General features: G+C 38.4%; 2 protein-coding genes across 2 annotated transcripts; one reads left to right on the top strand and one right to left on the bottom strand.

The window, feature by feature from the left end:
* Nucleotides 1–7,408: 7,408 nt before the first annotated feature.
* foxq2 (forkhead box Q2) lies at nt 7,409–9,016 on the bottom strand. The gene is made up of 2 exons (XM_032573306.1): nt 8,525–9,016; nt 7,409–7,829 (listed from the first exon to the last, which is right to left on the bottom strand). The coding sequence occupies exons 1-2, from the start codon at nt 9,014–9,016 to the stop codon at nt 7,467–7,469; spliced, it is 855 nt and encodes a 284-aa protein (XP_032429197.1). The 3' UTR covers nt 7,409–7,466.
* Nucleotides 9,017–13,223: 4,207 nt separating this feature from the next.
* Nucleotides 13,224–25,090, top strand: pias4a (protein inhibitor of activated STAT, 4a). Its single transcript, XM_032572433.1, has 11 exons — nt 13,224–13,307; nt 15,854–16,235; nt 16,314–16,398; nt 16,493–16,534; nt 16,672–16,762; nt 18,064–18,192; nt 19,085–19,190; nt 19,307–19,380; nt 19,504–19,664; nt 21,724–21,875; nt 21,976–25,090. The coding sequence occupies exons 1-11, from the start codon at nt 13,281–13,283 to the stop codon at nt 22,248–22,250; spliced, it is 1,524 nt and encodes a 507-aa protein (XP_032428324.1). The 5' UTR covers nt 13,224–13,280; the 3' UTR covers nt 22,251–25,090.
* Nucleotides 25,091–25,712: the final 622 nt, after the last annotated feature.

Here is a 25,712-nt window from a genome sequence, read left to right on the forward strand (position 1 = left end):
TATGTATATTTTGTTTTGAATGGTCCATCTTTGAGGAAGGACCCCTAAGGGCTGTCTAGCAGCATTTAGCAGAGATAAACTGATCAGGATTTTATTGACTAATCTGGAACATTCTGATATTTTTTAATCACCAACTTATTTTAGTTTTGTAATTAAACAGTTGTTAGCAACAGAGATTGACCAGAAGAGAAAAATGTGCTGCAGTTTCTTGTTGAAAGTATAGAATGTAAAGGAAAATGAGTGTCATAAAGAACCAGAGGCAGTGCAGAGATTTTAATAATGACGATGCAAGCAGGAATAGAACAGAAAATGGCGCTGGTGTGAGAGTGGCAGAAAAATCCAGCATGGAATAGTGAAAAACCAGGATCTTAAAAACTGAGACAGGGGTGGAACATGAGAAAAGAACCAGCTGAGCTAATCACAAGACTCAAAAGGATCAACAAACTAAAAGAAAAGCTTGAGACTAACATAAGAAAACAAACTAAAATGATTATATGAAGGAACAATAACAATAGACTAAATAACCAAACAAAGAAATGAACTGATGTGGAAAAACCTTAATGACTATCATAAACAACTGAATATGGCAGTATTATTTCTAACAATAATAAACCCAGATGTAATTAGATATGAAGACAAAAGAAAATCAAAACACAAACACCCGTGGATCATGACAATGAACGGATTACAAGATTAACCCCTTTTATGCCTCAAAAGCATACAGCAAGTATTGATCACTCCAAAAAATTTTCCTTTTAAAAATATTCCTATTGGTGCTTAAGACTTACAATTCTCACCTCATGTTTGCAACAGCTCAATAAATCCACACACACAAAGACAAATTAAGCCCATAAATTAAGTCATGGAATATCAAAGAAAATAAGTACTGAACACATGAATAAAAGAAGCTGGACAAAGGCATAGATTTTTATTCCTTGTGTCCTTCCTCTTTATTGCTAGTTACTTCATTTCTGAATTATATTGTTTTGATTTGTTTGTATATGTGGATTACTTGGCATGTTACCAATAACTGGTGCTAAACTTTGTGTCAATATTTTTCAGTATGTTTGCAAAGTTGACCTGATTTTTACTAAGCTTAAAAGAGGGAAGTGCATTAAGAATTCTGTTTGTTGGAACGTTTACAGACCAAAAAAAGTGGAAGTTCTCAGTTTAGATGCACTTAAAGAACAGGAGAAAAAGACAAAGAATTAAAAGGCATTGGGGGCATTACTACTAATTTAAGGATTTACTTTGTGCCACAAATTAAAAACGTTTACGTTTTTACAGAGTTTTTTTCTACGTATGAGGGTTATGTCAAAAGCTCACACCTAAGAGGTCGGCGAAAAACTAGGTTGTGCTGATCAATATATTCAAGACATTTGAATTTCAATACAACAAGAACGCCTTCTTCAATCTTAATTTTTAATAAGGTGATAATAAGTGTATTAATTTTCATAACTCCTGTTCAATATCATCAGAATATGAGCGATGGTGGCCCATTTTTGCAGGCCGAATATGCATCTCTCTCCTCTGTGTTTCCATTGATCAGTTCTTAGCTGTTTCTCGACCTCCCTCTCTCTCGCTTTGTCCTCCAGTCTCTGCCTCCTTACTCACCCTCGCCACCTTGCAGTGTAAAATTCATCCTTATTCTCTGCTTTAGCAGCCTAACCGTGCGCACTACCTTTTATCAGTCCAGAACTGTTAAATTAATAAATTGATATTGACGAGCTATCAGCCGCGGGGATAAATTATTTGGGAGCGGGAGGCTTGGGTCACATGACTTTTAGTACCTACGATTCTGTAATTATTCCCCTCGAGAAGATCTGTAGAGTGGTGCAACGCCGCAGAAATAAACCAACACAGACGCTCACACATACACATGCATGCACACCGTCATATAAAAACCTGTAAATATCTTTACATCTGGGGGTCGGTGGGTTGCAAGGGCCATGGGAATACTGAAGATTATTACTGTTATCATAACCACCATGATACAGGGTGCTAGCCTGCTGCTAATTGGATTTTAGCATAATGGTTTACACAAAACTGAGGTGAGAAACCAAAAGCTCACACACAATGTGCGGCTGAATGCAAATTGTACAATATTGAGCCTTATGTTGCCAGGAGCACAAAGCTGCCTACCTGCAGATGTGCAGAGTAAACCAGCAGGATGAAACTCCTGCAGCTAATAGTCCTGCTTTCTGTAACAAATGCAAACGAGATTTTGCAAATACGGGAGGCGAGCCCTGCAGAGGAGAGCGGCAGCAAGCACGTCAGAAGGCCAATCACGGAAGTGCTCTTGCTGCCCTCCGGCCATCGCTGACCTCTTGACCCTGGCCGTGGCCTAAATGTCAGAGGTTACCAATCAGGGTCACTGGGGATCACCCAAGGACCCTGGCCATGGATGCATCGCCATGGCAACACTGAGCCGGCCATAAAAGGTGAGATGGGGGCTGTTATGCGTTCTATATGCTAAAATCATGCGAAAACACACACGTATGCATGTGAAGTTCAGTACGTTTTTTTTGTTTGTTTGTTTGTTTGTTTTTCTGGTCAACAGAGAGTCAAGCTGCCCTCAAACAGCTTCATGAAAGCCAGCAGAGAGCTGGGAGGGTTCCAGTAAAGCCTGGCACGAACAGTGAGAAAACTAACTTGTTCACTTTTCACCCTGATAGTCCCTGAGCTGGGAGCAGGCAGTTTGGGTTGATAAAACTCAAAGGTTTTAACAACAGTAATTGTTCTATTGCTACTCAGTCCCATTTTTTTAAACAGATGTGTTTTATGACTTTCAATCAAGCAAAATGTGATTGTTTGCTTTGTCCTAATGTTGAACTGATGAATGAAGAGCTTTAATCAGACAGGCATCAAAGAGGCGCATGGTAACTCTGGAGGACCAGCAGAGATCCACGGCTCAGGTGGGAGGATCCGAGGTTTACGGTCACCATGTGACAAAATATAAAGAGTCACGGAGTGAAAACACAGTGTTACATGTTTGTCAAACTGGTTTTTATGCCTTTTGAGCAGATCTTCCCAACACATGTTAAACTATAACGGACTGATTTCGTGTGTAAATGTTTTTAAGGTGGAAATTGTAAGAAAAAAATAGCCTAAGGGGGTTATAGATCCCTGGACCTGTGTTATCTGATATTCACATGTCTGCTTTATGGATCCATTTCAAGTTAAGATCCAATGTGAGTGCGGATCTCACTGGAATAAAGATCTATTTGTGATTTTTTTTTTTTTTTTTTTTATGAATGAAGACCGGGATAAATATATACATTGACAGAAAATGTGTAACCTAAGATAAGTGCGATATTAATTATTCGCAGCTACACACCGCCATTAGCTGTTAGTGAACTGAAATTGTGATCGAGGGGTCCAGTAAATAAATACTACTGCTATTAAAACGTTGCAATCGTACTGAAAAGCCGCTGCCAAGAAACATTTGCTTGCACCTTGCGTCATCTAGTGGCGGGTCGCACCTCTTCCTCCTCCTCCTCCTCCTCCTCCTCCTCCTCCTCTTTCTCCTCCGCCTCCTGCTCCTCGGGTGTTACAGCTCGGCTCTTCGGCTCTGTGGAAGACGGGGGATGAAGAAGGAAGAAAAAAAAAATACCCAGCTAGTCTGCTTTTGTCTCCGGGGAGCTGCGGGTCGATGCCTCGTCCCACCATATGTCTGATCGCAGCTGCCAATCAACAGGTCAACGCGACCCCGGGGAGGCACGCACTGGTGGGGAGGAAAGGAGGGGGTGAGATCAAACAGTGGACCTCAGGGATGACAGATGCAGATGAAAAAAAGAAAAGGCAATAAAACATTGCTTCAAAGATGGCAACGGTGCACTGGGAGGCAAATTATTGTTAACAGTAATCTGCAGAACAGCGCCTCGCATTCTGATCGATTCACTATTATGGGGCCTTTGAAGCAGAGGTAACGCCGGGCTTTTGTTCGTAGTGGGACACAAGCAGAAAATGGGCTCTGGTTTGGGTTCAGCCGCAGCGCTTCTTTAAGCCTTAAATGCTGCTTACTTCTATGCAATCATGTTTTTCTAATAGTGCTGCAATTTGGGCTCCGCCAGGCTTCGGAGGCTTTTCAGAGTTATTCAGCTGCAGGAACAAACTTCTGAGGCTAATCATGAAGTGAATGGAGGTTTGCAAACGCTGTTCCACGTATTCCTGATTGTTATTAATAAGTAAGTGGCTTGGTTTGTTTTTAAAATTAGCTAGCATCCGAACAACAACATTTAGTAGCATAATGTCATATTCTTATACATTTTACCTAAACTATTCCATGAGACTCTAACTGTTGTTTAAGTGTTTCTCTTCTCTAACAAGGTTTTCCTTTATGTCCATCCATATTTCCATCATCGCTGACCAGCTTCCCTGCCCCTACTGAAGACAGCCATCCCACAGCATGAGGCTGCCATCACCATGTTTCACCAAGTGGATGTCATGTGCAGGTGCAATGTTACTTTACATAGTGTTTCCATGTAGGTCAAAAGGTTTGATTTTGGTCTGACACTGAGTGATAAAAATAACTTCTTACAAATATGTGGTGTGTAATTTTTTGTTTTCCTATACCAAACAGCGCCTCTAGTGTTTTTTCTGGCCCCTCTTCTATATTAGCTAGTTTTGTGGCATGCACAGCTACTAGTTCTGTGAATTGATTCCCCCGCCTGAGGTGTAGATCTCTGCTGCTCCTCCCTGCAGTCTAAAGATATGCATTTTTGGTTAATTATCCACTCTGAATTGTTTGAATTTGAATGTGTTTGCTTTGTTCTGTCCTGTACATGTTCATAGCCTCATGGAGATGCCGTACAAAAAGAGCTTTGGACGCTATTAGCCACTAAAACTATTTAAATTTTCATCAGACATGTCAGTGTGTAAATATATCGATCAGTAAAAGTGATTAAATTAGCGAATCCTACTTTAACTTGGGTAAATACTAAACAATAAGATTAGGATTTAGATATTACAGTTAGTAAATGTTTTTTTTATCTGTTGCATTTGAGTAATCCAAAAGTGTTGATTCATTTATATACAATTGAAATATATGCAAGCTGTTATTGGTTAGGTTTCAACAAATAGTTTTATCTGTAAGTCAGTCTGCAAGGATTAAATAAATTCATGGATGAATATTATGTTCTTTCTTTGAAATATTTAAACGCCTTGAATTTCTAATTACAAGCACACCCCTGATTTCAAGCTGAAAATCACCTTTACTGAAGTGAAGCTAACCTTTCAAGCAGCTCCCCTCAATCTATCACCACGTATAGATTTATCCTGAATGATCTGTTGTATGTTGGTCAAATCACCGAGTTACACATGAGTTAAGGGGAATCAGCTTTGGAATGCTGCTGTAAACAGAGTGTATTAAAACACGGCCTTAATGTTTCCTCGCCGTCTCAGCAGGGCTGATCTTCTTAGCTCACTCTCTGCTAATCAGCAAGAAAAAAAAAATAAAATCTTTGGGCTTTAATCTACGGCCCCCAGCACGCCACCACCCATCTCATTAGATTAACAAAATAACATGCACATATGCATGCACACACAGAGACACACAGCTCAATCTGACCTCAATCGGATTCGGAGTAATAATGTGGTTAATTATAATTTAGTGTGACTATCAACTGTGCAAACACTTTTTGCAGGAGAAAACAGTTTAAAATTTTTATGAATATCTCACACAATGCTTCACTTAGCAGTATGTTTGCTTATGCAGAAAACAGCAGTGTGTGTGTTGAACATTATATGCGTGTGGGGGTGTGTGTGTAAGTGTGTGTGTGCATAGCAAACATATGCAACCAAATTAAAGCCGCAAAGCTGGTGAATTGAAGAGGATTTCATGCAGAGACTTGTTCATGGGAATTAAGCAAATTAGTTCTCCAATTAGCTGCTGACATTGAATAGGAAGATTTGGAGAACAAAAATTAATTAGATGGATTTGTCATTTTCTAATGAACATCGCCAGAAACTAAGTGTGGTGAGTAACACCTGCTCTCCCAGCTCCTGATCCCTCTGACATATTGTTTGTCTGTTCAGAATCTAATTTAATGTCAAATACTGCTGTATTCAAATATTCAATATTTTGCAAATAGGAAGCCCAAGTGAGCAGAGAACAAACAAACTTTAGAAAAGTCAATGTATGATCTAATCCTCCTAGGCTGAAGAACTGTGGATGTAAATGCCAACCTTTGCAAGTCAGAAAGGAATTTCACTATTGACGTGAGCAGAGCAGGTAAAAATGAACTTGATACTTATTTCCGTGGCAGTATTTTGGCGTAATCTCAGAATTCAGCTGAAACCTGGATTTTTAAAAGACAGAGGTCAATAATAAGCACTGCTCAGTTTGGTGAATATTTGCTTTTAGTGTGTCATCTTCTTTAAAGTAAAAGATTTTGTCTATCTATGGAAGTTACTTATTCTTGTAATTTAAAGCAGTTTTTTTATTTCCATTTTATCACTATGTCAGAAAAAGGCATCCCTGTAACACTTAAGATAAACCAAATTATCCAGATTAATTTTCATCTACGTTTTAACATCTTACAGAATAATTTCTCATTTCAAGTAAAAATTTGATATATGCCACCTTCTATTTCTTAATTTTTTTATAATCTAGGAAAGTTCTTTCCCAGTTTTTATACATCCCATTATAAAATGTATATGCCATAATGACATCTTCTTTGTTGTTCCTTTTTTGCCTCCTATTAAACGAAAGAATGAGATATAAGATATGCTGTCTTTGGATTTTTCTCCAGTAAATCATTGCTTCTTCCCTCTTCCTGCTTCCTTCCCTTTTCTCTGCTTCCTACATCCAAGACCACCCATTGTCCCCCTACCCTCCTTATTTTAGAGCTGCGGCTGCGGATTACACAGTGTGATAAGCTTCCTAGTTCTTGAAACTATTTGGGATTGCTGGGATTATCTGGCCTCATTTCCTCAGGAGTCGTCTTTGGAAAGCCCGATTTTAGTCTCTTAGGGCTCAGGATTTTACATCCCGACAGCTTTGACTAACTAGCATGTAGCAATGGGTGGTGTCCTATTAGGAGGCTCACTTTTAGCAAAATCTACACACACACACGAGTACACCCCCTCACACACTCAGTCTGGTCCATATGTCTTTTTGGAAACTATGTTCATGATGTTCATCATTGGCTTGTTTATGCTAGCTTTGCCTATCACATAAAAAAGCTGGATTCCAAATAAAACCGTAAATAAAAACACACACAATGAGAAATTTTACATCATTTAATGAAGTTATAGCACAACTTTCTAATACTAGAATACAAGTAAGTGAAATACAGAAAATATAGAAACTTTTTCATTTAACTACTCATTTTTAAAATTAAGGATATAAACCAGAATCATCAACTGACATGAATAACATAAAATCAAATTCTAGAGTTTTCCCTTTTACCACATAGTAAGAACACAACATCAAAAACTGCAAATACAGAAGGAGTCAAACCCTTTCAGGGTACAGACGGATTGAGACCCAGGTGCATGCTGGACCATGGCCAGTAGAGCCTGGGAGCCAAACAGGACAGAGGAAGTGTCGGGACCTGAGGGCAGCACCAACAGGTCGTTCTGTGAGGGAGGGTAAGAGTGGCGGCAGGGTAGTAGGGGGACGTTAGGGAGGAAAGACGAATCTGAGCTGCCACCCTGCGCACCCTTCTCCGTGCCCTCCGGCAATGGTAGTCGCCTTTTGAAAAATCTTGGTAGTTTGCAGGGTGAATCGCCCAGAAGTGGCCTTTGCCATTGTCACTTCGACCTGCTTTGATGAAGCAATCATTGAGGGACAAGTTGTGGCGCACGCTGTTTCTCCAGTTTTTATCCTGTTGGAATATGTAGAGTGGAAAAAAATGTGATTAGAACAAAATTTGCTTGAAAGCAAGCAAGAGTAAAGCAATGGCTGTTTGCAACAGGAAAATAACTAACGAGGCCGTTAAGTACCAGTGATCCACTTTAGTCCTGCTGCTGGCAAGCAGGCGCCATTGTGTGTCGAGAGCCTGTATGATCGCAGTAACACACAACACCCCAAGTTACCTTTTTAGCACGTTGACTAGCGATCAACTTTAATCCATTGGATTGCATCCAAGCTGCTGTCGCACCTGGTGAAGGCAGTGACAGTTTGCGACCTAGCAACAGGATTACTTTATTTGCGAATTTGCCAACAAGAAGCTCATCTACTGTCCCTGTGAGCACCTAATTGCTTAACCACACAGACAGATTATCTGAGCCAACTAGGTCGCTTTGCTTAAGAAAATGGTTCTTAGACCATGTTTTAGTGACTGAACTGAACAAGCAGTAATTTGAAAAATATTCATTCTTGTTTTTTTTATTTGGGACTCACTTGAAATGCATTTGTCTCAACATATCAAGGAGAGACATTTTCAGAGTACTCAGTTTACGTCACGTTAACATCCAAGTTTGACTTCTTGCCTTCACAACTACACTACCTTATTGGAGTTTTATAAACACACAGTTTTTTCTCTAACATAAGCATAACAACAGATCAACATGAATGTACCTTACTCTTGAAGTAAGGATAGTGGTCCATGATCCACTGGTAGATGTCACACAACAGCAATTTCTTTTCCTCAGACGCCAGAATTGCCTTTGAAATGAGCGCAATGTACGACTGGTTTGGTTTGTCTGAAGATTTGCCAGAACTACAGCTTGTAGTAGTCATTTCCTCCTTTCCCTCCTCATGTTGTTCTTTGTTCCACTCCTCTTCGCTGGTTTTACATTTTCCAGTGTCTAGGTCTGGATCCTGTGGGAGCGTCCCCTGTACATTGCGATGAATCTCCACCTCTTTTAGTTCAGGATTCTGGTCATTTAGCATATTGTTCTCCGTCTGCTCCGTCGCGCTACTTGCCGTCACTTCTCCTTTCGAACCTTTGACTCCGCTATTGAACAGAAGGTAGTCAATAGTGAAGCTCAGTCCAAGCCTGTCTCTGCTTCCGTTGTGGCTGTTCCTGCTCTCCATCGTCAGTTCCAAGTTGGGTTCTTCTAAACTCATCGTAAATGTTTTAATGGTTTCACGCTAAACGTACAGTAGATTTTTAAGTCATGAATGAAAAATGAGTCTTTAAAAAGATCTTCTCATAGTTGTTATTTGAGATTCAAAGCCACTTTTAAAAAAGAACCCCTCATAAAGCGATTGCCTCTGTGCCAACAGATTCTTTCTCCAAAGTCTTACGGTTGACAAGATCACGGATAAAGATGAGCCTTTCAACTGTTGTGAACCTCGATGCGTTAATACCTGACACAATCGCCACCCATGGAAATGACGTCAGCAGCTTTGTTAGCCGAAGAAAACTATTAACTTTTGTGTTTCACACAATAAACTGCAGCTAAAAACTTCTCTACAGCTTTAAATTTTCCAAAGTCCAAAAAGAGTTCTCCCATTTGTGAAGTGAAGTTGTGTCTCTGTTTATATAACTGTGACTTTATCCCTCACAGAAAGGGGCAAAGAAGGCACAGGGGAGGTCCAGGTAGGGGGTCTCAAATGAGGAGGATTATTATTATTAATCTAAGCAAATCTTTGTAATTACGAGAGATTAAACACTCAAGATTTAGCTGGACGTGGAATGCTAAAAAATGGCTACCAAAAGCTTTTAGATTGTTTTTAACAAGATGTTGTCCAAAGAATTGTTTCAACAACCACAGGGCAACAGTTAATAGGCAAAGCTCAGTGCTTTTGAGTTTAGGCATTTCATTTTACTTGAGAGAGCACATAGTGTTGCAATATATGAGAGAGTGGTATAAGATGATGGACTATTTTCTGTTATTGATGTGAACTATGTTCTAATTTTTAGCAGAAAGTATTTTAATAAACAGAACATTTTGTTTATATTATATTTTTAATTTGAACATAATTATGACGACTATACTGTTAAATATAATTAAAACTACAGTTCTCTGGAAAATTAATTATTCTATATATTTTTGTATAATACTTCATGATCACGATATCTTACTAGATTTTAAGCTTTGAGAAAAGCACTTTTTCATTACCGTCTTCTATTAATGACTTTTGTTTTTCAGCTTTTTCAACTCCAATTAACCTTTAAAATATGTTTATTGCTATCCATTGCTATCCAAGAAATTAATGCACAAAGAATTCCACCTTGATTGTTTAGTGATAAATACTTAATAAAAGTGAGAAACTTGTGCATGTTTGTCAGGATGCTTCAACCTCTTCACATGGATTACTTGTTTGTTTTAACCTGTGATCAGAAAACAGTTTTTCCTGAAATTTTTGCAGTTCTAATTGACTTATTTTATTAATATCATCTTTAAAATCCATTATTAGGGCCAAAAATTTGTTATAATGTTGAGTTGTGAATTACAGTTCTCAGTTAAAAACTTATTTCAGACTATTTAAACCCCAAGAAAAGTGGAGATCATGCATTTGTTTTGCAAATTAATTAACATTTGTTGTTGTTTCATATTTGATATTCTAATTTTACTGATTCTACAATAGACAGATTTATTTAAACATATCTTTGCATAAACAGATAGTATTGATCAAATTAAGTGTAGATGTCTGCTTTGTTCTATGTGTCCAACAAACAAGATAATTCAAATCGGACTCACTTTAAATCATGGACCATGTTGCCCTCTTCTGTTTATAAAATGGAACAAGATGTACAATATGAATCACTCATTTAAATGCTTTTGTACTATCACAAGCCAGATACATTTGTTTTGATGTGAATGTTCCACCAATTGGACAAATATAGATGTGGTGAGACGTTAACACACATTGACTGTTTTAACGTCAATAATTTGTGGCTTTTAAGTGTTACTTGGAACTACTCTTTTTGCAGGGTTGAATTATCTTTAAAAAGAGAATTTGATTTGTAAAAACAAGAATTAGATGCACAGTTTGTTTTATTTTGTTGCTATTTTGAGTCATAGGCATGCACACAGGCTCAAATAAATATACCCCAACATTGCTCATATTCTATTACACATCATATAAACTGTTATTGTTGCAAATAGTAAGCTTCTGGCATAAATCTGGCTGTATTCTTTCTGAGAGAATTAGAATGGGTCATTATAATTGGTTGGTTTTCTTGCATAAAACTTTGACTCTATGATATTGACCTTGTATGTATTAGAGAAAAATGAAAGCCTCCAGCTCAGTTGAATCATTGGCAGATCTAAGTTAATGTGAAATTAATGTCTATATTTAGCAGGGTGGCCTGGTGTTTTCTTTTATAAGCATAGCATTTTGAATTGGTTGAATGTAATTCAGCACTGCAATAATTTACAAGGCTGTTTATGGGACAGTCTGCTCAGGTTCACATCATATTATAACAAATTCAGTATAAGTTATTACATCCAGTATATTTTACTCCAGCAAAGGTTAGAAAGTGGCAGTCAAATGAGAAAAAAAAATTAATGTTACATTCTCAGTCTTCTGAAAGTTTTTGCTTTTCTAAACCTCTGATAAGGACTGCAAACTGTCTACTGTTGCCACATGCAAGCACAGAAGTAGGAAGTACTGTAAGTCAATATGTAATGTTGTTGACTCGGCTTCGTTACAAATGCAACTGACAATTTGGCATTACTCAATGAATAAGTACTGTTAGACAAAAAAAAAATTACATTTTATTTTGTCAAGTTTTTAAAATTAGAAAAATTAAGTTACATTAAGTTGACTTAACTAAAGATTTTAAGATTTTATTAAGTTAATTGAACTTAAGATTTTATGTTTTAATTAGTTGATTTAGCTTAGCTTATTTTACGTTTAATTACATTGATTTAATTTAAGATTTTATGGTTTCATGACGGTAGTTAAAAAGTCACATAGACTCATTTTAAAATGTTTTAACAAATGTTGAGCAAGTTTTGTCAAAATGGAATTCACTTCTAAAATAATAAAATCAATTCTGAAGTGTTTATTTTTTTTACTATATATGCATTGTTTTACAACTGTAAAACTCTCACTCTATTACAAATTAAGTTCGTCTTAAGAAACAACTAACTTTTCTGAACAAAATTTTGTTCAAGTGGAAATTACAAAAAACATTCGTATTTTCCTTTTTTTGACAAATGTTTAGTAAGCGCTTATTAGATGTTCAGACACTGTAGAGAAAATGCACTGAACAAGCTAGCAACTTAAAGATTCCACCTAAATATAGCACTAAATATGGAATTAAAAGACATTTGACAAACTTTCAAAACGAGAATGCGCGCAATCAAACAGTGTAACTAAATAAAACTAAAAAGTATTGAAGTACTTACTGTGGGAAGATGAGAATTCACATGAAAGAAAAGATGGCAATAAAATGTTCTGAAAATTTTTGGAGAGTGTACCATCTGACCATGATGTGTTCTGTTAATCACAGCTGCAACTTGTTTTCTTAATTAGAGAGAATGGATTATTTCCAGTTTGTCTTTCTCTTTTTAAGTTGAAGTTCTAATACATTTTAATAGGTTAAGTGAGATAATGTATACAGTTAACTTGATTACATCAGTCCAGCTAACTAGACCCCTAATTGTTTTTTATAGTATAGATCAAATATATTACATTACGATCACTCACTTCATAACATCATATGATGCAGTTTCACAGATTGATTTTCCACGAGGCTGATCTTTGGAAATATGAAGAGCTACTGGAAAATCAGGACTGGATTATCAGGAATATATACACTTATTTTTTTATATAAGTGTACATTTCCAAACATACACTTGTAAGCAAATGTTTGAACTCTTTGCTGCAATAGTAGTATTCATGCTTTGATTTGAATTTAATTGTTTTGTACAGTAATGCATGTTCGTTTTGTCTAATTAGTCGTTTTTGTGTAATTGTGACCATGCCTCACACAAAGCTTCACCTTCACTTCTCATGACTGGTTACAAAACCCGAAACGGATTTTTTTGCTCGGACGGGATTTCAAAGGACCATGCTACCCCATCCGCTTTGACAGCCTGTGCTCTACTTTCAGCTTGAATTTTAACAATACCATAGACATGGGTTCGAAATATCTCAACATTATAAAACTGTAACATATTATATTGACACCTATTTTGAAGCCCATTGAAATCCATTGATACTGAGGCCTAATGTAGAAAAAGAGACCTGCCTCTGAGTATTTTTAAAAAGGTGTACCATATCTTTAAAAGACGGTAATCCCGCCTATTTTAAGTATCACTCTTTTGTTACGCATTCTGATTGGTCAAAACGTCACCTCTGTCAAAAAGGTTTGGCTTTTTATTGGTGGAAGACTTGTCGTCATTTGTGACTCTCGCGGTACTGCAACGCGAAGATGGCGGCCGAACTGGTGGAAGCGATGGTAGGTAAAGCTTGGTGGCTTTCGCTTGATGGGGAAACGGACGCGGGAATATGAGCTGAAAGTCACACCGGCTGTGGATTAACCTGGGCTCGTTTGTCGATATTTTAAATATAGAAATTTCTACGAATTTGGCATATTTAAATCACGACGAAAAGAACTAGCCTGTGGGGCTAACAAAGCTAGCCTGCTAGGTTATGTTAACCAGGCAAGTGCTTGGTTTAGTTAGCATCATGCTGGGTCTGAGGGACGACACCGATAATGAATGAGACCACATATGAAAGATGTACACATTTCACCTAACTTCATTTGTAATACAAATAGTTTAGGTATTTATTTATTAGTTAGCTTCTTTGTTTTTAGAGCCGACCATCTGTTAAAATGATTGAATAGTCTCTAGAGAGGCAAGCCTCCTGATTGCTACCTTATTGATGCTGAGCACTTTGTTTTCTAAACAAAAAGAACAGAATTGTGCAATTTTCAACCTAGACATAAAGCATCCGTCCACTTGTATCCAAGAGAACACCGGCAGACAAAGTAGCAGTATGTCAGGTCGAAAACAATGTTTCAATCGCTCTAGATGCTAATTTGAACAGACGTCCTCTTTTAGGCTGCTTGTTTTTGTCTAGTGTGCCCTGTTCTCTCCTGAAATGTTCCTCTTATTATAAGATCAGCAGACGAGTTATTTACATGTGAGTGAACATGACCTTATATGTTTATGAACTAATGGGAACATTTTTTGTAGCATTGAATGTCAAAACAAAACACTTATAAATTGAAAATCATACACAACTTATGCTTCTGATCTTGAACCACCAACAGGTTTAATTTGAAACGTTTAACAAGTTATATTTAAATGTTTTGACTTTTTAATAGTCAAAAATGACAATTAATTTGTAATACACCTTTTATTAATTTTCCTTTATGCAGAATGTCTTATATTGATCAGTAAAACATGTTATGAACATAAAACATGACACATGTTATGTGTCATGAAACACACAAGGATTAGGCTTGCATTGTTTTTCATTAAAATCATAATTAAAATGTAATACTGACAGAAAAAATATATATGTCCATAATTCTATATGGAAATTGTACATTTATTCAAGCTAATATTATTCAGTATTATTCAGAATATGCCAAGATATATTTTGTACATAGTTAATGACAAATTAATTGGTTGAGCAAAAAAAAGAAGTCTCTTCAGGTAAATCTGGCCATGTTGGTTGGTCCAAACTTGAACAGTAAGCCTTGGCTGTTTTGCTAATTGGAACAATAAAAATAAAAAAGTTAACAAACTTTGGATAGATTCATATTGTCAATGTTGAGAAGCCTGCACAGCCAAAAGCATAATCGCCAATCGATTGATCGGGGCGAAAAGAAGCTGCACACTTGCTTATAGAACTCCCACCTGAACATCCACTCATTGTTTATACCAGCTTGTTCTGGGAGTGTCGCATGGGGGCTGGTGCCTATCCCCAGCAGTCGTTTGGGGAGTGGCAGAGTACACCCTGGTCAGTTGGACAATCCGTCATTGAACAACACAGAGACGGACAGGACATAGACCCATCCACGCACACACTCATATCTAATGGCCATTAGAGTAAACAATAAGCCTAACAGTCATGTTTTTGGGCTATGGGAGAATGCTGGAGTACCCGGAGAGAACCCATGCTTACCTGGGGAGAACATTCAAACTCCATTGAGGAAGACCCCAAGTTGTGGGTTTGAGCCAGGATCTTCTCACTGCAACAAGATTAAACAGTGCTACCAACTGTACTACCATGAAAACCCTGAACGATATGCTTGAAAAACATATCGTTTTTCAAGCGATATGTATGAAAATGTATTGTCCAGAGCTGAACAATACATTTTATCCTTTTTTATTGAGAAATGTCATTTCTCAATATAAATGGCATTTATCAATCAATATATATACAGATATACTCAGTAGATAAATGTTTTTCTTTTCACCCTTACTGTTAGTGCCATATGCACCTTTTGTGAAATTTCATTCTGCTAGTTAAACAAAAAAAAACTTGAAAATTCCCCCAGTTGCAAATTGTACAACGATAGGATTTGTAGTCCATGTTATAAACCAGAAATTGTGTGAAGTATTTTGACATTTCAACAAAGTAATCCTACCTGGGCTCAGGAAAAACTACTGCAACTCTACAGGATCAGCCACTTCAAACTGTAAAGTGTAAGAAGGAAGCTCTGCACAGAAACGCCAAGTTTTCAGTATACATTTTTATGTTAAACCACTTTGGCTGTTGTCACAAAAGTCAGTGTGTAGGATGCATTGATGTGATATAGTGATGTATATATATTCAGTTTTTAAATGAACATTTATAATCAAAGTGATGGTAGTGCTCTCTACAACAATGTGGTTACGCAGATGTAGTTTTGAGATATTCCATCTCCGTGGTTAGAACTTGGTGTTCAAAGTGTAAGATGTTTTATTGTGTTAATTAATTTTTCAGTTTACAGGCTTTAAATTTTCTCCCTGAAGAGTTTCTTACTGTTTTATTTTGTCCTCCCTTCAGAACATGGTGAAAAGTTTCCGGGTCTCAGACCTACAGACGTTGCTGGCCTCAATGGGTCGCAGCAAAAGTGGTCTGAAACAGGACCTGGTGGGGCGTGCGCTGAGGCTAGTGCAGACCGAGTACAGTCCAGAACTCTTGAAGAACGTCCGGCAGCTTTACGAGTCGCGTTTCCCCAAATCAGCCGCTTGGCTCCCGGCACGACGTCCAGAGGGCGTCCCGGTGGCGTATTCATCGCTCAGCTCCTCCCCGTCGTTGACCTCACAGGGCACAGACTACCTCAACGGGATCTCCAAACCGCTCCATACTCCTGCAACCGAGGTCAGGCTGGTCCCTCTGCCCTTCTACCAAACCTTAGAGACGCTTCTGCCGCCAACAGAGCTAGGTAAGTGCAAACCAAGTTCATATACTAAGGTTTTACTTTTTTCTTTTTGTTGACTTGTGCCTACTTTTGTCTCTGTAGTTGCCCACAACAATGAAAAATTACAGGACAGTCACCGCGTCTTCGAATTAACACCAAGCCAAGCAGACCAGATCCGGAATGCAAGGTAATAACTCAGGAGTTTTGTTAGTTTTGTTTTTTTCTAAACTGCTTGTTTTTATAACGCCAAAGTATATATTTAATTTAAACCGTCTATCCAGTGAGCTTCGTGCTGGGATCCGATCAGTCCAAGTGGTTCTTAGGTGAGTTTCAAAATGCTTATCCAGGTTGTCTAGAATCCATTTTTTATTTGTTAGATGCACCGTTTTTGTTCAGTCCTTTTAAAACCCTGATCATCACAGATGATCATTCATGCTGCTGTGCTTCCTCTCTCATGCAGAATCTGTTATTCAGACCCTATTGTTGTTCAGGAGGACCAGTATCCCCCCAACATTGCTGTCAAAGTCAACCAGTCCTATTGCCATGTTCCGGTAGGTTGATTCACTCTGATATTTGCTGATGTTTCAGGAAAGCAAGTTAACATTTTGCTGTTATTTACAGGCAGATTATTAGATTTAAATATTACGACAGGACAGGTTTGACTCCAGCCTGGGTTAGGGTCGCTCAAATGAGGAGAAAACCATGATCACAGTTAGATGGTCGATATTAAAATCACTAATATTTAAGATTTTTCACAGAGTTTGGAAATACAGTGCATTTATTCAAATTAAATATCTTTTTTATTGCTTTTTTCCGCTAAAATTCTGTCTGTATATTCGATTTTTACCTTCATAACTGTCTATTTTTAATGTCAGAGCTTCAATAAGGTCTCAAACAGTTTTTCACATATTTTCTTTAATACTCAGATGCTGCATATGTGTTGGCAGCACACATGATGCAGATGTGCTGCATTACCCTGTTATAAAGCCATTCTACTGGATGAACTACTGGTAGCTCTAAGACCCTTGGACCAAGTTGTTGTTTTGAAGAAACCAGTTTCAGATTATTTCAGTTTTAGGGACATAAAGCGATGGACATGCTATGCAATAATCTTCAGTTAGGCTGTGGTTAAATGAGATGCAGCTGCCTTTCTATCAACTTGGACCAGGTTGTCCATTCTAAACTGGAACCAGCAAGGCCTTTTCTGACACAAAAGAGCTCCTAACTGCATATTTTTTCTCTGTTCTGATCATTTTTCTCTAAACTAGAGAGATGGTTGTGTGAGAGAAAACCAGTCTATCAATTGCAGAGCTGCACTATATGTAGAATTGAAATATTCATTGCATTTATAAGTTTTGGATCATATTTGGGAAGGGTGTAATTTTTCAAGTGTCATGGATTTAGACGCCATGCAGAGTCGAAATCCATGCAGATTTAGATTCCGCCTGGCGATAATATATTTGCTTGTTAACTCTCAGCTGCTGTTGATTCCAACATCAGATGTATATTTTAAATGACTGAGACTTTAGAGTTCAAAAATTGTGTTTAAATCATATTTGATTATTGTCATATGACCAATAGTATTTCAAAGCCATGTGCCTTGATCGATACTTATTGAAATCCTCTGAACAGCCCGTCTGGCACTAACAACTGTGTGACATTCAAATTGTTTTGAATCCCACTTCTTCCCCGTTCTGATGCCATCTAATTGGCTGATTCACTAAAGTGTCCTGAAGAGATTGAATAAGTGTTTATAATAAAGTCAAACAAAAACAAAGATCCTTTGTTTTGTTTGAACTGAATCTAAACATGTTACTTTCCTCTGTGTGTGTGTGTGTGTGTGTGGTTGCAGGGATATTACCCCTCCAATAAGCCTGGAGTTGAGCCTCGGCGTCCTTGTCGTCCAATAAACATCACTCCCTGGTTGCATCTCTCCAGCGTCAAAAACGGAGTCACCATCACCTGGGGGAACTTTGGCAAGGTCAGGCTCAGATGCTGCAATACTTAGTTGCATGTCAGAGCAGCAGGAGAGAAAATCTAAGAGAATCCACCAAGGCATGCTGGGACTCGTAGGTTTTTAAGTGTTTCATAGGTTAAAGTGAGCCTGGTTTCATAAAACTCTTCAGATGTGTGCATGAGAACTACTGCAGAGGCTGAAACGGAATAATATGAAAAAAAAGAATTTGTATTTGAAAAAAATAATAATAATTATGTGTTGATAATTGGTTAAAAGCTTAAATAGAATTTTAGAGAGGGAAAAAAAATCCATATCAGTCTTTGGATTTTACAATCTTCTCCTGTGAAATATTTTTGGTGTACTTTGTATTACTTTCTTAAATTTATGCTGGTATCAACGTATCTTTTGAAGAACCTGGAAAATGCGACTAACTTTCACGCTTTAGTTAAACAAAATGGCAACAACTTCATCTAATCTATAACTTTCAAATCCATTTCCCCTTTTAAGTGGAATAAATAGTGAAACTGCTCCATTATCTTCAGACTGCCTTGTTTTGTTTAAAAGCCGCCGACCATTTTGTTTTGGTCCTAAACCTTTGATTGCACAACCCGCTCAGTAAGCCTGAGTACAGAGTTTTGTTTTCCCAGAAGAGGAGCTTCTGAGCAGTTTCTACAGATTATACTGCAGGCTTTTTGTGTTTGTTTTTCTGCACTAGTGGAATGTGCTAGTTGGATTCTTTTTTACTTTTTTTTTTTTTTTTTTTTTTTACAGTTTCCCTAATATTATGATTTAGAATCATATGCACAAGAATGTGGAAAAGTAAAAACATGCTTCCAAAAATAAAACTCCTCTTGTCTCAATCTGTGTAGTTGTTGATTAAATCTTGACAGCTCAGGTTGTAAATCTGTCTTTCCAGCGTTACTCTGTGGCGGTGTACTTAGTGAGGGTCTTCACAGCAGCAGACCTCTTCAACCGGCTGAAGCTCTGCTCAGTTGAGAGTGCGGAACGCTGTCGTGAACGCAGTAAGTCAAGATTTCAGAAAAAATAACTGTGATCATCATCACCTCGGTTTTTTTTTTTAAATACCCTCTCACCCCCCTTGCTGCATTTCAAATATATTTCTACTATTTACCACCAGTCCAAGATAAGCTTCGCTTTGATCCAGAGAGTGAAATTGCAACCACAGGCCTCAGAGTTTCTTTAATCTGTCCAGTAAGTACAACAACAAAATAAAATCTCACGTGTTTTGAGAGTTTTAGATTTCAAAAGATTGTTTAATTTGCAACACCCCCCCCCCCCCCCCCCCCCCCCCCCCCAATCATCTTCTCGTCCCAGCTGGTGAAGATGCGGCTCGGTGTGCCATGCCGACTTTTAACCTGCGCCCATCTTCAGTGTTTCGACGCGGTTTTCTTCCTGCAGATGAATGAGAAGAAGCCCACATGGACTTGCCCCGTGTGCGACAAACCTGCTCCATTTGAACTGCTTACAATCGATGGGTAGGAGACTTTCCTCTCTAGCCTAATCTCCTTTTTCTCTGTCAATGTACCAACATTTAGACCTCTCTGTGTTAAATTCACTCTGTTGTTGTTATTAAAATCTGCAGTTTCACTTGTTTCCTGTTTATACCAACTGAACAGGAGTGTTCAGTTTTCCTGAGTCAGAAAATTACAGTAGATTTAAAGATTTATTGAAATCTTGTCAGGCTCACTGCGTGTGATTTCTTATAAGTTTAGATCACCTAAACCAGGGGTTTGTAACCAGAGAGTCTTATGCCACTTAATTTAGGCAGTTAATTTCGAACAGAAATAAAATAGAAATTAAATGCTTTGATCAAGAATGCAATTCCTTTATGGTTCTATGCAACAAAATGACTTACTACAAGCATTTTCTTTCCACTTCTTTTCTGCAAACTGTGCACTTTGCTTTTTAAGGAGGTTATTTTTCCTCAGTCGCCATAAATATAAAAGGATGTTATTAGACTCCTTAATCTCTTGTACAACACTTTTTTCTTTGTTCTTTAAAAATGGAACAAAAAATTAAATTAATTAATTGCATAGTTTAACAAGGTTCTATATTGCATATATTTCGTAAAGTTTAATAGCAAGCCTCCATCATTGTATTGCCCTTAGATCTTAATACAACCTCTGACAACAATTATTTGTAATGATAAGTTCAAACAACTAGGGCAGTAAATGTCTCCGTCTGTGTTGTAGTCAGGGAGACAGCGAAAAGAAGGAGCACAATAGTTTAATCCCTGGTTGTGCAGGCCTCAATAGATATGGTGGATATTATCGTCCATCCCGTTACTGTTGGAATAAGACTGGCTTGACTGGCGTACCAGGAACATCTTAGGTTTTAAAGATGTCAAGATTTACTACATTTGTACCAGTGCACAGACTCGCAGGGTTTCTCTTTTGGAGAAACTCTTGGATGCCAAGCGTTTCAAAGACCTGCTATTCTTACCAGTAACTGCGTTGTTAAATTCTACTTTCTATGTCTCTTTGGATAAAATTATCTGAGGAGGGCGTGCCGTGGTGGCGTAGGGGTTAGCGCGACCCACATTTGGAGGCCTCAAGTCCTCGACGCGGCTGTCACGGGTTCGACTCCCGGACCCCGGCGACGTTTACCGCATGTCTTCCCCCCTCTAGTGTGGAAAGTCCCTAACTTTTAACTTCTCCCCCTTTCCTGTCAGCCTACTTCATGAAAAGGGACTCTAGAGCCCACAAAAAGACCCCCTGGAGGGGTTATAAAAAATAAAATTATCTGAGGAATCCATGAACAAACATTTTAGCTTGTGAATGATTCCTTTTAGGATTCTTGTTTAGCTGCCAATTCTGCTGGTGGGCTGTGTTGTTGTTTTTCCTCATTTTTAACGACTTTATTTTGGAAAGAAAAACATTTGTAGGTATGGTGGAAAAAGTAACATCCTGGTTGCGAGAATTAGCTAATATTGTACGAAGAAATTATTTGGCGTGTTGGGATGAATGCAGAGGAGATCAGTTGGCACTACAGTCATATCAATCCAGCAGTAGTGTTTCCAAATTCTTCCAAAATTTTAAATGTCAAGGTATCAATTTAATGTAAGATGATAGAAAAGAATAAGCACAGTTTGAAGTCCTCTACAGTTTTTGGGCGTGTAATGTCCTGCAGGGTCCCGACTCCAAACTCTGTGGCATTCCTTTAATTTCTCAAAGACTGAAGGCATTGTGCTACATGTTGGCTGTGAGGTGTATTTGGATTCTATAGAAGAAAGCTAGTGTGGAAAGTCCCTAACTTTTAACTTCTCTATAAAAAAAATTTTTCAACCTCAGGTCTGACAGTTTTCACTGTTGAAATTTTCCATCAGCGGATAAATTGATTGGATTTATTGTAGCTTGTTTTTATGGTAGGATGGTTAGATTTTTAAATGCTTGCTGAATATACAGAGGCAGAAGATTTGAACCTTGGTGCCTTGATGTGAGTTGGAGGTTTTTTTTCTGTTTCGTACGTTGTGTGTTTTCTTTTTTTTCTTTTCTTTTTTTATGCGGTCCCTCAAACCTGCGGCGTCTGTTTTAGGTTATTATCTGAGATTCTCAAAGAGACGAGTGAAGACATTGAGGAGATTGAGTACCTAACAGACGGTTCCTGGCGACCAATCAGAGATGAGAAGGAAAAGGACAGGGAAAGGGAACGAAGCAACACACCAGAGTACCCTGTTGTTGATATATGTACGTAACTTTGTATTGGTTTATAATATAAAATCTCAACAAAATGAATTGAAGTCTGTTTTCTTTTTTGTTTTGTATAACATGGGGATTTTTTCTTCAGGCATTCCTGAAGCAAACGGACATTCGCCGGCCCACAGCAGCACCAGTCTGTCGGGTCGGTCCGGAAGCGGTTCCGTGGGGACGTCCGCAGCCGCGGGGGGACCTGCGGCGGCGCCGGGCGGAGGAGTGGTGGTAGATCTGACTCTGGACTCCTCCTCTGAGGAGGAAGGGGGCGGGGCCGGGGGGGACAGCGACGACACAGAGGACAGCAATGACAGCCCCGCCCCCAAAAGGGGGCGGTACAACTACGACAAGGACCTGGTCACCGCATACTGACCCTGCAGCTCTGTCCCTCCTCACAGACTGACACGCGGAGACAGAGAGGCGGGCAAGGCGGCGGGCGGGGCTTAAAATGTGAGGACAGGCACACGGTAACCCTCTAGATGCACCGACGCTCTCATCTCCCGAGCATCAGAGCCTTTTTAGCAGCTCTAGTTCGATTTCAGACGAAGCAAACACACACTCAAACTTGTTCTGTCAGTGACTCTTCAGCTTGCAGTGAGCTGGAGTCCCGTTTGTTCTGCACATCTGTGGAAGCAACTCCATTTGCCCCGGCGCCACCCTGCAGTGAGTATCCGTACCTTCCAGCCTCTACTACAGACACCGACTGGACCGAGCACCCCACCTCCACCTCCATCTGTTTTCCCTCTCTCTTTTCAGACTCCTCCCTTCTCACAATCTCTTTGTATAGACTCCAAATTACTGGCTCTTTTAGCCATGGGCGTTCAATGTTTGCATCTGGTTTTTGTCACATTGCTTAGGAACTGGCAATTTGAAAACAGAGGCTGCTCTGTAGCTTTTTGGATGAAAAACAAACAAAATAAGGCATGAAATGTTTGAAGAACAAGGCAACAATCTTTTGAGAACCCTGGGAATCTTTTGACAGCTTGATTTAAAGCTTGAGCTCTCACTCTCAGCAATTCATCCATTTTGGATACGTCTTCAGCTTTCAATTTTTATTGTCCTAAAGAGAACCTACCTCAGTCATTTAACACTTAGAAGATTGGCCCGGAAGTTGGTTTGAAAGAAGTGGGTGAATGAGAATTTCTGAATCCAATTTTACACTGGAGTTTGTTTTTTTTTCTTGCCTTATTCTTTTTTTTTCCATTTCCCTTGTTTCATGCAGTTGTGTTCCCTTTGCAGCAACAAAGAAACCCAGTTGAAAAGTAGTAGGTGTGTGGATTACCAGCTTCTGAACGAAGCAAAGACTTAACACCTCTCTGCAAAAATAAACGGCTACTATTAGGCATTTGTTGAAATAAGTTATTACACGGGCAGGCTATACATCAAAATTACTGTACTGGTACTGGCCCAAAGCAGAAATGGTTGCTGGCTGGAGCTGGTTATGGAGTTTTGGTGCCTTTTTTTAAGTGTTGGAAATTTGATTTCAGCATTTGAAGGTTATCTGAGGATGTCACGAAGTGAGGTTTCAGTTTCGTGCGTTTATTTTTTGGTTGATTCATACTGAAGGTTTTGAATCAAACAAATGACCAGAACAGGCTGTTGAAGCGCTGATGCCATTTTGGGGTTGGAATTATTTATTTGTTTATATGTTTTTATTATTTTTTATTTTGCAGTTGTTCCTGGTTAGTTGCACAACATCTAGCTTCAGCTGTTACTTGCAATGGCATCTCCACTTGCATGGGGTTTTGCTGTTTGCAACTAAATACCTTCAAGGTTGGTGACTCTACTTCTTTAGGTATAGAAGACTAGCTGGATCAAAGATTCAAGGCTTTCAGTGCATTTGTTGCTGCATAAAATCCTCACCTACCTGACCGGGTCAGAAAGGGTCCTTTTTGAAACTGACAGCGGCTTTCTACTGCACCAACTCTCTCGCTCTCTCTCTTTCTGTGTCTCTCACTCTCAGGCTCTTAGCATTCTAGATGAGGTTTTATCTATTAGCTGGAGTAAAATCAGATCTTATTTGCTGCATTCTCAAGACTCTAATATATCCTCTGCACCTGCACTAGTGTAAATATTTGATGTCTGCCTCCAAGATAAAGATGCTCAGTCTACAAATGCAGGCTTTAGATATATTTCATGTATAAAGATGTTGCTAGAGATCTGCGTTCATGTAATGCTTTCAGATGTTTTTCTTAGTTTGAAAGGCTCTTTGGTGTGGCAAGTATTAAACAGGGTCTCTTGAACCAGTTCTCACATACTATCACTTTAGTAATCCAGTAAAGGAGGCTTCAGCAGCTGCAGTCCTGCTTCACTGTGTCTGTTTGGTTTGGCTAGGTCCAGTTCTGCAGGGTGTGCTTTCCGAGTTGCAGTTTTAACAGATTGGTTTTATTTTCCCTCGCTCAGGTTCACAGTGATTTACACAATGATTTGGGGTGTGTCTGGTGAACGGAATTACTTTAGATGGTCTCGTCTTCCATGTTTCCCTCTGTACCTTAACAGCATATGACATGGATATGAAGGGGGAATCGTTTTGTGAGCCACCAAAAACCAATGCCTGCAAAACTGAACAGGATAAATCCATAAAGGTCACTTTGAGGCAAAATGGAGAAATCTTAAAACCGGTCTTTAACTTAGAAGCTGTCAGTAATTTATGCACACATAAATTTTTTTTTTATTGTTGCTGTGAGGGGATCTCTGACTTCTTGTGGGCTTCTGGTCAAAGATGAGGTGGTGCGGGTTGCTACTGTGGAACTGAGCCACTGAGTGTTTGCATTTAGTTTGAAAACTAGAAACAACTAAGGCTCTTTTTTCTTTGTTTTTTTCTTTGTAGTGGCATCTATTCTTTTAAAAATTCATATGGTAGCACAGGCAGAGGCTTACAATCCATGATGTAAATGTTTTTTTTATTTTATATATATGTTCCTATTAAGACAATAAAACTAAATAATATTTTATTAAGCCTTGATTTGCCTTCAGTTCTTCTAGGCAAGTAGACAATAAGAAGCTGAGTGCAGCACCACTGGACTCTTAATGCCACTGAGAACTGAGAGGACTGATTACGGTGGGTTTTGTTTTTTCTCTGTACCAAATGCACAGATGTGGGGACACGTTTGTTGCCTGTCGAGGATGAAACTGTAAAATTGGAAACGATCGTATTCTAACAGCTGTTATTGATGTGTGGAATTAATTAAAATCAGTTCTTAAAAAAAAAAGTGTCTGGTTTTCATTGTGAGATGTGCATGAGTGTATTTTTGATATCCATAACTAATGAGCGTTCGGTTCCTCCATACCTTTGTTCCTCTGTGCTCTTTGGTCTTTATAACCTCTGAGAACAGCTGCATTTATAGTGAAAATAATGTACATACCTAAGGTATTTTTTTATGTGTTTTTTATTCTAAAGGTTAGGCAGTTATTTGGGATTTTGCTTTGTATTTAATTTCTTGCAAAATCAAGAACAAATTCTTGAAACACTTTCCAGATGTTTGTAAATGTTGAAAATCATTTTCCAACCCCATCATTGCCCCTCTGTTGTTCAAAGGAGTTTATATAGTCAGCAGTAATGTACTAACTTGTCCTTTTTTCTATGTTAGGCTCCATTATAACACTAAGCAATATTGTGTACATAACCTTATATGCAATAGGCTTTTTAATAAGAAAAAAATGCTTTGCAAGACAGCCTGAATGTATTTATTAGATTAGTCTGAAAGGGAAAGGTGTTCAACATTACATCTTTTGGTATTTATACTTTCCAGAAGACCAATGTTTAAAAAAAAGAAGAAAAAAAGCACCTAAATTTTTAGTTTTACATTTTTAACATTGTCAATTCAGTTTCAA

The sequence above is a fragment of the Xiphophorus hellerii genome, chromosome 9 (assembly GCF_003331165.1).
Source record: "Xiphophorus hellerii strain 12219 chromosome 9, Xiphophorus_hellerii-4.1, whole genome shotgun sequence".
Classification (NCBI taxonomy): Eukaryota; Metazoa; Chordata; class Actinopteri; order Cyprinodontiformes; family Poeciliidae; genus Xiphophorus; species Xiphophorus hellerii.